Source organism: Artemia franciscana, chromosome 19 (assembly GCF_032884065.1).
Source record: "Artemia franciscana chromosome 19, ASM3288406v1, whole genome shotgun sequence".
In the NCBI taxonomy this organism is placed as follows: domain Eukaryota; kingdom Metazoa; phylum Arthropoda; class Branchiopoda; order Anostraca; family Artemiidae; genus Artemia; species Artemia franciscana.
This window is the reverse complement of record NC_088881.1, coordinates 5322733-5334805: the sequence shown is the minus strand read 5'-3', so window position 1 is coordinate 5334805 and position 12073 is coordinate 5322733. Positions and strand designations below refer to the sequence as shown.

Genomic DNA, 12073 nt, shown 5'->3' with positions numbered 1-12073 from the left:
CAAAACACATCCAATCGAAACTATGAGATAGCAATTTTCTTCAACGTAATAAAGGGTCCGTAAATTATGTCTCTGAGGACGACAGCCCCTCAGAGCCCTCAGGGCAGGGGTTGTGAATTCCAATCAGAACTCACAATCGGAATGGGGAACTTCTGGTTGTGACGGGGTGTCATCCTCAAAGACATAATTTCCAGACCATTTATTTACGTTGAGCAAAATGGCTATCTCAAAATTTTGATTAGATGTGTTTGGCGTAGATAACTTCAATTATGACTTCCACCCTTCCAGAGAAAGATTACTTCAAAAGTTTTCAAAATTATCTGAAAATAAAGCCGTAATACCTTCGTCAGCTTTTGGACCAGGTATAATTAATTTTTCATCAAGGACCTTAACATTACAAGAAAAGTCCGTATTAGAAAAAGGCCCAAAATTTTGCTTTAAAACTAATAAAGTCCCAGTAGAAGAAATTATGTCTTTAATAGAAACATCTTTACATAGATACCCTATCCTAATCAAAGATGTTAGCCTAGTAAGAGCTTCTACAGTTAAAACCCTGTCAAAGTTTGCTTTAAAACCAGAAATCCCAAACAATTCTATCAAAGACATAAAGATTCTTAATAATTTAAGAAGGGATGAATCTATTATTATTACAAAAGCAGACAAGGGTAACACTTTAGTGGTAATGGACACCAAGGACTACGATTCAAAATTAAACACTTTACTGAAAGATGAAAAAACGTACAAAAACCTTTATTTTGACCCGACAGACTCGTACACAAAGAAGCTTAAGAACGAGTTAAAGAGTTTGACGGAAGAAGGGAAGATTACACCTCAACTTTTCTACAAATTCTTACCAAGAAGTTCTTTGTGCCCTAAGTTATATGGAATTCCAAAGATACATAAACCAAATCTGCCATTACGGCCAATTGTTACTAGTACAAAGTCACAACAAGTGCTCTGAGTAAGTGGTTAGTGTCATTATGTAAACCACTCATGTCGACACAAATTTCTTACATTAAGAATTCGTCAGAACTTGTAAAAAAACTAAAAGAAGTGGAAATTTCTTCAAATCCTATAATCTCAAGTTTCGACATAGTATCAATGTATACGAGTATTGATGTAAAAGCCGCAGAAATTCTTCTTGAAAGAAAGATATTAAGGAAATTTGGACTTAATTAGTGGTGAAACAGTTTTAGAAGTCTTGTGACTTAGCAGTTTTATGAATTTAGTTAGGTTGTGCAACTCGTTCTCTTATATTTTTTTTTCAATTCAGAGGTTTTTTTTTTCGAACAAGTAAATGGTTTACCAATGGGTGCCCCTTTAAGTCCTTTATTATCAAATTGTTTTGTAAAAAATATTGAAACAATAGCGTTAGATTCATATTTTTTAAAACACAAATTTTGGGGGAGATATATGGATGACATGATTTCAGTATGGAATTATGGGGAGGAGGAATTAAAAGGTTTTTTAGAACATCTTAATTTTTGGTGAGGTGATTTAAAATTTACAATAGAATTAGGTTGATAAGAACTTCCTTTTCTGGATGTTCTTCTTTTAAGAAATGAAAATAGTCTGGATTTTATAACTTACAGAAAACCTACAAACGATAATAGATTTTTGTCATTCTTCTCTTGTCATGCTCGCCAAGTAAAAATTGGTTTAATCATATCCTTAACTGACCGTATTTTTGGAATTTGTTCTCCAAAATTCATTGAGGAGGAATTATTGTTGTTAAAAGAAATTTTAATAAGTAACCATTATCCAGGTTGGTTAATTGACCAGACGTTTTTGAAAACAAGGAAAAAATTTCTAGAATTTTCTAACGATATTCTGGAAACAACAGAAAAGAAAGATGTTTTTTGTTCTTTTCCATATGTTCCAGGGCTGAGTGAAAAACTTAAAAGAATTTTGCAAAATAATGGTTTAAAGGTAGCTTTAAGAGGTAGTAATACTTTGGCTAGTTTTTTAAATTCTTGAAAGGATCGAACTTCCGTAGAGCAACAAAGTGGGGTTTATAAAATCCCATGTACTTGTGGAAGCTCTTATGTGGGACGTACTAACCAGAATTTAAAAATAAGATTACTACAACCTCATAATTCTATTTCATCGTCTTTAAAGAAAAATTCCAAACCTGATGATTTCACGTCGGCTCTATCGAAACATATTTATAATTATCCAAATCATTTTATTTTGTTTAAAAATGTTTCTTTGATTTCTAGGGACCAAGGTTTAAAGCAAATTTTCAGGGAAGCAATCGAAATTAAAAAAAAAAAAATATTCAAGAGTAATTCCATAAACAGAGATACAGGTGAATTTGGATTGAATTCAATTTATGATAATTTACTGAGTTCAAATAAAGTAAATATCACTTCACCTAAGCTATGACCTCTGTCCACCCGATATGTCAGATAAATCTAATGAACCAGAACTGAAAAGGTCAAGGAGATTTGCTTCTGCTGTTGCATTGAAAAAAATAAGAGCAATAAACTATATGTAATTAGTTTATTAGGTATACATTTTGTTTGTTTTTATTGATGCCTTTTAGTTTTACTGCTGATGATGAACACTGTACATGTGTTCAAAATATCCAGTTAAAACTTTTATATCTGTTCACTGTGGATTAAAAGGTTTCATCCCTATTTTGAACTCTTATACTTTCGAGATGTGTTTGGGGAAATAGTGGGCGTTGGAGGGGGGCTAGCTGCCTTCCAACCACTTTCAACTATTAAAAAGGACATTTGCTCTTTCAATTTTCAATCGAAAGAGTTCGTTTCGAAATTTCTACGACAACAAATGGCATATCTTAAAATTTCTCTCACATGCATTTCGGGAAAATATGAGGTCTGGAGGGCGGTATTCACCCTTCGTTCACTCTGAATCTTGAAAAGGGCACTAGAACTTCTGATTACCAATTCAATGAGCCCTTTCGGAAGCTCATACGATCACCCTTTCTATATATGCCTTATAATCCCCCTTCCGATCTTCCCCCATTCACTTCCAATCGAATGAGCCCCATCCGATCCAAAGTTTATACGACTATCCGTTCCGTAAGTGCCTTTTTTGCACTTATGGAACGCATTTTTTGCACTTATTTTGCACTTATGGAACTCCCTTTTTAAGAGTAACAAGAGACTAGAGGGCAAGCAGTCCTTCTCTCAAGCTTATTCATTTTTCAAACGCATCCAGTCAAAACTTTGAGAGAGCCATTTTGTTCAGCATAGTAGAACGGTCCAGCAACTATGTCTTTAGGGATATTAGGCAAGTCAAACCCCACAATTATGCAATTGGCCCATTATGCTTTAAAACTAAATGTTGCTTTAAAATAAGTCAAAAGGCATTGTTGTTATGTATTTATGGTTGTCAATAAGACACCTCAGCAATATACCGAGAACGACTGGGGGTACTAAGTTGACACTTTTGGGGATACTACTGTTAGTACTTTTTTGTTACAATTTAAATAAATAAAAAGAGTGTAAGTATATCTAGGTTGTCAAAGAGCATAGATAGAATCTATTGGGAACGATATTAAGTTTTATTTTTCAGGTCAACTTCAGAAACTATAAAATTAAATTAAAAATACTGTTTGCGTAAGGATTAAAAATTGATGAAAAGGCTTCTGCAACATACAAATAGCCACCCATAATATGGATTATTATAGAATAAAACTTAAAAGATATAAAATATTTCTTTTTCCAAGAAAAAGACTATGGCAATAAAAAACAAACAGAAATTACTTTAAAAAACTTTTCCCACAAAACAAGTTTTCAAAGAAAAGTAAAGAGCTCCATTAAGAAGGCAAATAATCTTCCAAGCGTAAAACTGCCACAAATCACTATCAATAAATATATGAAAATAAAAAGAAACCAGAAATTACAATAAATATCCGAGTCAAACTAAAAACAAGCAAAATTCATTATGAGTAGGGCTGATAACCCCCATACCTTCTCAAGACGAGAACACAATTTGCGCTTTACTGAAAACAAAATACTTTAAAAATGTTTTCGCTTTTCTTACTTTTACAAATAAAATGTTATCAAAACTTTAAGGAATAAATATCAGTATATGTCAGTTTAACTGACAATCCACGGTCATTTTTTTTCTTTTTTAGTGAAGCGCAAATTGTGTTCTGGTCTTGAGAAGGCAGAAGGGTTATCAGCGTTATTCATGTTAGTTTTTGCTTGTTTTTAGTTTGATTCGGCTATTTATTTTAATTTCTATTTGTTTTGAGTTTAATTTATTAATTCATAGTGGTTTGTAGTACTTTTACGGTTGGAAAATTACGTGACTTTATTTCTACTAGTGTTTGCTTAATGAAACTCTTGACTTTTCTTTGAAAACTTGTTTTGTGGAAAAAGTTTTTTGAATTAATTCAAAAATATGACAGTAATGTCAAACAATATATTTGACAAGTAATGACAGTATGATAGGTAATGAAACAAGGTACTGTTCTTGCGACAATAAATGGAATGTAGTCAGCAGAGTAATGTTCACAAATATGACAGTAATGATAAACAATGTGTATGACAGGTAATGACGGTATGATAGGTAATGAAACAAGGTACTGTTCTTGGGACAGAAAATGGAAGTAGGCATCAAAGTAATGTTCATAAATATGACTGTAATGTCACAAAGTATGTATGACAGGTAATGACATAAGGTAACGTTCTTCTGACAGCAAATGGCATGTAGACATAAAGGTACAATTCATAAATATGACAGTAATGTCAAACAATGTGTATGACAGGTAATGACGGTATGATAGGTAATGAAACAAGTTACTGTTCTTGTGACAGCAAAAGGAACAGTAAATAAAAAATAATAATTAAATACATTTTTAATTTTACTAAGATAATAGTTCAAATATTTCCTTGACGATATTTTCCCTGACTTTCACAAATATTTCCAATTTACTTTCCTGATTTTTCCTGTTTATAAACTTTAGGGACTTATTTTGGAGGCAAAAAAAATTCCATCTGTCACAAATCAGTAAATCTTTTTTCGTTTTTTTTTTTTTATATTCCTGAAGTTTAATGAGCTGTTTACCTAGTTGTCATATAGGTTGTTGTTTTTTTTTTTGTTGTTTTTTTATATGTATAAATTTGAACTTCGTTCATGAGCTAAGTTTGTAGACTGCATTCTATATTGCTATAGCCCGCCAGATTTGTGCAATAAATCTTATTTTATATATTTATAAAAAATAAATAGAAATGTAAAAGGATAAATTAAAAAAAAGATTAATATGAAACAAGTAGGGTAAATATAGAGCAGTTTATATAATTGATCTACGAAAGGAACATACCACTCAATGTCTTTTTTATGTTCTTTCTGAATATAATAACCACTATTCTCGCAAATTGGTAAAACTATAGCAAATCATATAACTGGCTTTCGTATAAAGTGAATATACCACTCGATGCTTTTTTTATGGTCTTATATAGCTATATGCATAGCTTATAGATTTTTAGCTATCCATTGATATATACAATTCTTCTCAATTTCTCTTTGGTAACAAGGTGTGTGGTTTTAGTTTTACATAATGTTGCTAAATTACATACTCGTTTTTTATCCTATAGGCTACATAGACAGCAACCTCCTAATCTCGGACATTATTTACCTAGGGTTAGATAGTTGTGATTGGATGATGGTAAGAACTAGGCCAGTCACGACTGGCTGACTATAATCTTGGAAAATATCTGGTTTTTCTACATTTGAATTTAGACAAAATTTACCTCTACACTGATTTAAATACATTCATTCTGTTTCACAACATTTGTCTTAGATTAAATCTATCCAAATGTATGTGGTTTGTTTTCTAATTTTGGTTGTCAAGGTCTGTGGTTTGGTTGTTCTAATTTTAAGAGCCTATAAGGCTCTTAAATGCTGATTAGACAGTATTTTCTAAGATAAGACATGAGTTTTAAATGCATGGCCAAGATTAGGCTCCATTGTTGTCCCTGGTTAAAATCTTAAAGCTAATTACATAATATTTAAGAAGATTTTGACGCATCTAATGATGGAACAATCCACTTTCTAGATGGTATAATTGAGATTTTACAATGATTTATCTAATAACAAGTAGATTAAATGGCTGACTATTGGGTATCTTACACAAGTCTATCATTGATACTTTTATATGACAAACAACTTTCCCAGATACCAAAAAGCCCCTCATCAAGAGATTTATTTAGCCTATAAAATTCTGCTTTAGCTACTTATGGCTATCTTAGAAAGGGTTTAGGTCAGGCAAATGAAACTTTCAGGGATGTGTCTACAAGCTAAAGTTTGTCCTGGGAAGGTATTTTGAAGTACCTACCTCAGTAAAATTATAGCAAATCATATAACTGGCTTTTGTATAAAGTGAATATACCACTTGATGCCTTTTTATGCTTTTTATGAATATAATAATCGCTTCTACCTTAAATCGAGATTTAAGCACTTTTTTAGCTCTTAAAAATGTCGAATTTTCAAAAAATTACGATAGTTCACATAATTAACGTACTAATAAAGCGAACACACCACTTGATGCCTATAGTGTGTTCTTTACGAATAATCGCTTCTATGACAAATACAAATTTAAGCACTTTTTAAGCTTTTAAAAATGACGAATTTCCAATTAAAGTTACGAGTTATCCGTCGTTTCTGACAAAATAATACTACGTTTTCTCCGCGCTGTTTCCGACAAAATAATACTACATTTTCTCTGTGCTAAAATTATTTATAACAAGGTTAATTTAGGTTAGGTTAGGTTAAAAAGTGCTTAAATTTGAATTTAAGGTAGAAGCGATTATTATATTCGTAAAGAGCTTAAAAAAAGCATCGAGTGGTATATTCACTTTATACGAAAGCCAGTTATATGATTTGCTATAAATTTACCCGCATATTCAACTTTAAGTCTTTTTTGGATCATTAAAAATGATTATTTCTTTCCATGGTTTTTGGGTATAAAAATGGTTCAAACATTGGTTTCAAACTTACTATTTCACAATAAAGTCCATTTTGTTAAGGATACATAATCCATAAGCATTGATTTATCACAATTAAGTTGGATAAAAAAATTCTGAACAATTTCTCCATTTTCCATCCGCCATGTTTCTTCTGTCAGCTTTGATATTTTTCGACATTTAGGGGAAACGGCAGTTTTCAAGAGGCCTAATAGAATAAGAAGAAAACATGGCGGAACCGTTTTGAATTTTTTTTATTGAACTTAATCATGACAATTCAATGTTTTTGAATCATATAGCATTTACAAAATGGATTTTGAAATAATAAGTTTGAAACCAATGTTTTTAGCCCGTTTTTATATCCAAAAACTACAGAAATAAATTATTTTCAAGGGTACTAAAAGGGCTTAAAATTGAACTTGCAAGGAAAGCGATCAGAAAGAACATTAAATTATATTACTGCTTCATATTTGCCAACGGTTAATTTACCAAATTACCAAATTTACCAATTACCAAAGGTATATTTACCAAGGTCAATTATATGAACTGCTTCATATTTACTAAAAGTAGACTTACTTCGATAAATAAATTAACATCTTCAGGATGGCTTAGGTAGGGAAAATTACCACCAGATTTCATATGCGCCAACTTAGCTAGTGGGTAAGCTTTATATAGGGCATCTTTTACACGGTTTGACAACGCTGACAGATCAAAAACATCAATTATTGTAATAGGAATTCCTTGATAGGATACTTTTGTAGTATCAATTTTGTTACTGATACTATTTAAAGTCAGCCTCGAGGCCAATTCTGATTGGCATAATGACTCCAACTGAAAGTAAAAAAAAAAATCAACGGTTTAAGGACAAGTTACTTTAAAGCGGCTTCTATTCAATACCAATTTTCTATACCAGCTTTATTCAAGTACCTCACGCTTTTTGTCTGACTCCCTTCATGGGTACCAACAAAGGAGCCAGGGTGGGCCATGGTCCCCCTGGAAATTTGAATAAAGTAATTATAAGGAAATCAAAGGAAACAGAGCAGAATAGGGAAAAACAATGGAAAAAAGGTTTGTTGCCCCATTGTTGGCTGCCTGCCAATAGATTTTGACCCTTAATAAGGAAAATTTAAGTTCTGCTTTGTGACTGAGTGAACCCTTTCCAGTTTCCCACAAGCATGTTTTCTATATAATTTGGTTGGAGTAAGACAAAGAAAAAAACAATTTCTTTATAGTATTGAATGGTAAGTAAATGACGATCCTTGTCAATAACGAAAGTGTACCAGCCTAACTATTGATAAAATTCAATCAAACAATCAGCTTTTTATTATGATCCTAAATATGTATTTGTTTATTAGTAATTAGTGCAGGTATTAGTACACAAGAAAGTTCGTATAATTATAGAAAACACAATGAAAACAACTCAATAAGGGGTAATTTCGGTAAAAGCATGCCGTAAATTTTTTCTTGCATTTTCTTGCTGAATTACGAAGCCACTATAATCAGAAATATTTCTCCTGAACGGAAACGTTTTTTTTATCATTTTTTTTTTCCAGGAGTGATTGTATTTATCTAGTTGTCACTTTGAAAAAGATTAATTTTTTTTCAGTAATGAGCCATAAAGGTGTTGAATATATTAGTTTTTGGTATTCAAAATTAAAAATATTTGATTAAAAATTTTTGTTTGATTTTCTCAGTTTTAGTTTTAACATTTTACTTTGAACAAGCTACTTTGATAATGCGTTACTTTTTTTTATAAAAAATTGAGTCTAAAGGCATTAAATATTTCAGTGTTTGATAACCAAGTTCAAAACTGTCAATATCGTTGAAAAATATCTGTCCAACGCTTCGGCATTGCTCAAGAGAACTGAATGCTGGGAGTTAATATCTTAGTTTTTGCAAGTAGGCTATTGTTTTGTGTATTTTTTGTAATTAATAACTTTTTTTCATTTTTATATACTTTTATTTAATTGACATGCTTTTCCCATCGCCTTTAGAAAATGTTTGTCTCTAAGCTTCATTAAATAAAAAAACTAACAAAGTTTTTCAACTGAAAGTATGAAGCAACATTAAAACTTAAAACAGACAGAAATTATTACGTAAATGAGGGGGGTTGCCCCCCTCCTCAACACCTCACTCTTCACGTTACAGTTTTTCGGCACTTTATAAAAAGTTACTAATTGTTCTAATTAAACGACCCTTGCGTTTCAGGAGTTGTTTTTAAAGAATTGGGACAAAATTTAAACTTTAGGGTAATGAGCGAGGTGTTGAGGAGGATGCAACCCCTCGTATAAGTAATAATTTCTGTTCGTTTTAAGTTTTAGTGTTGCTCCTAACTTCCAGTTGAAAAAAATTGTTTTATTAAAACTTAATTTCTGATTGTTTTTCAAATAACGACAGGATAGCTGGCTCCACCTCCGCAAAAAAATCCCCCTCCCCACAAAAATATCTTCTGGGAAATTCAATCCTCGTGAAAATTTACCGTGGACAATTACCCTTAGCATCTCCACGCCTAAATTTGAATTGGTAAAAGAAAGCAAGACATACAAAGAAATTTCGTATAGGAATTCTGACAAATTCGCCCAGTGTAACACTACTCCTGAAAAGTTCACCCCCTAGAAACTTCCCTCTCCATAAAAAATTCTCCCCGTGCAAAACCTCCCCAGTAGAAAATTCGTCCTCCCCACCATACCCGAAAGATGTATGCATACGTCCCAAAAGCAAATGAAACAATGGGCAAATTTCATTACTTAAAACCTTTCCCCAGGGGATGTAGGGAGTCATTTTGTCTCTAAAGACATCGTTATTCGGCCTTTCAATTATGCTGAAGAAAATAGGTAGACGATTTTGGGAAAAAGTGGTGTGGGAGGGGGCCTAGTTGCCCTCCAGGTTTTTGGTCACTATTACTTTTCATTTGCATTATAATGAGCCATTACTCAAGTTTTACGTCCACTGGGTTGATACGATCGCCTTGAAAAAAGAAGAAGAAAAAAACACCAAAGAAACAAATAAACACGCATCCTTGAGCAGTTTTCTGGCAAAAAATACAAAATTCCACGTTTTTGCAGATATGAGTGTGAAACCTCTAAAGTAGGGTTATTTGATACGTTGAATCCAATGGTGTGGCTTTCTTTAAAATTGCATAGCTTGGACGGGGTCTTTCTTCCTTTTTCCGAGAATCAGAAAAATTTTCTCAGGCTTGTAGCTTTTGATGGGTAAGACTAAACTTATTCGGATTCAGCATAAGAAGTCAATTCTTTTGATATACCTATTGGCATCAAAATTCTGTTTTTTAAAGTTTCAATTACTATTGAGCCGGGTCGCTCCTTACAGTTCGTTACCACTAACTATTTGATTACCCATGAAAATCCAAACAGAGATCATTGAAATATTGATCGTTTTTTTTGCGTTACCAGAATTATTGTATTTAAAACTTTACAGTTTCATGAAATGTAATTAAACAAATAGAAAAAGTTTTTCAACTAAAGTAAGGAGCAAGTTTAAAACTTAAAACAAATATGAATTACTCTGTAGGGGGACCTCCCCCTTCTTAACACCTTGCTCATGAAACGGACGTTTTTGAGTGCTTTGAAAAATCAAATCTTTCCAATCGCAAGTTTTCTTTAAAACTTTGATAAGAGCCAAACTTCACAGTAAAGAGTAAGAAGCTAAGGAGGAGAAGGTCCCCTTCATCTAAAGAATAATCTATTCTAATAGCTTTCAAATCTGTTCCTTGCTTTCATTTGAAAAGCTCTTCCAAATCATACCCAGGCCTAACCAAGATATAATTTGAGTTATAGGTCCCTTAAATCCCTGGTTAATTGCTTTTAAAATGTGTAAACAATAGTTGTACGTTGATTAGTACCGTACTGCGTTTAAATTTGCAATGCCAATTTTGGATAAAATTTGAATATAGCGGAAAAAAAAAATCCCTTTATTAGATACATCATATCAAGGAATCCTACCATGGAGGTTTCTAGCTCCAATCTTCAAAATATGGAATTTTGCTTCTTTTTTTTAGAAGAAATATGGTCGATGCATGTGTATTTGTTGTTTTTTTTCCAGGGGTGATTGTATCAAACCGAAGGTCCAAGATAATTGGGAGGGAGCTCGTTCAAACGTAAATTTAAAGCTCTTTTTAAGTGACCATACAGATTGGGTCAGATGAAAGTCTTGTCAGATCGGTGTTTTTTTTTTTAGAAAATTTGAATTTATCCAATTTTGGATAAAATTAAAAATTAGCGGTGAATAGTAACTTTAGTAAAAAGTCCTTGTTAATATTACTACTAAAGTATTTTGGTTGGATGAAAAGGAGTATTGTTGTTTGTATGGATGGAAATTCTATGAGACTTTTGATCTTCAACATAACTGAAGCCATTACAACCTCTACAACAGGATTTTCTCATCGATAAATACACTGCATGCATTTCTTTAAATACATTACAGTACTTCATATAAACAGAAAAAGAATAAAAAACCATTTAAAATTGCTGAAAACTAAGTTCCTAGCAGTATTTGCCATCCCCAAGAAGTTTCCTGGCGGGATGATGATGACCTGCTATGCTTTTTCCACTTCTATGCTGGTAGACATGGAAATGTAACATTTTAGCTGTATAGAGAAACAACTTATTCAATTCTTACTCCCTCCCTACCTCTTTCAACACTTATCTGAAGCCTCATGAAGAGTAAGCAGTTTGTCCTTTAAAATGTACTTTTTTAGGAATCTACCCTACCCCACTTAAACAACGACTCACCCCCTCATTATAGCTGATACGCAATTACAGTTGAATCGGTTACTGCCACCGTGAAGCATTGCTGCTTTTGCAACTGAGAAGCCTAAAATACAGTTATTGATACTTTCAAATCAATTACCTCATCAGAATTTTAAATTGATCGCAAATTCACCCTCTTCGGGATAAAATCATAGTTTGTGCCCTAAAATGGTAGAAAACAAGACTTTCATCTGACCCAATCTGTATGGTCACTTAAAAAGAGCTTTAAATTTACGTTTGAACGAGCTCCCTCCCAATTATCTTGGACCTTCGGTTTGATACAATCACCCCTGGAAAAAAAACAACAAATACACATGCATCGACCATATTTCTTCTAAAAAAAAGAAGCAAAATTCCACATTT

The 12073-nt window shown here is 32.4% G+C and overlaps 1 protein-coding gene across 3 annotated transcripts in view; it reads right to left on the bottom strand.

Moving 5' to 3' along the window:
* LOC136039194 (maspardin-like) overlaps nucleotides 1-12073 on the bottom strand; it is a 54724-nt gene that overhangs the window by 6148 nt on the left and 36503 nt on the right. For all 3 annotated transcript variants that reach the window (XM_065722717.1, XM_065722715.1, XM_065722716.1), the window contains exon 6: nucleotides 7518-7772. In XM_065722717.1, coding sequence (XP_065578789.1) covers nucleotides 7518-7772 — 255 coding nt within the window. The remainder of the gene's footprint in view (nucleotides 1-7517; nucleotides 7773-12073) is intronic.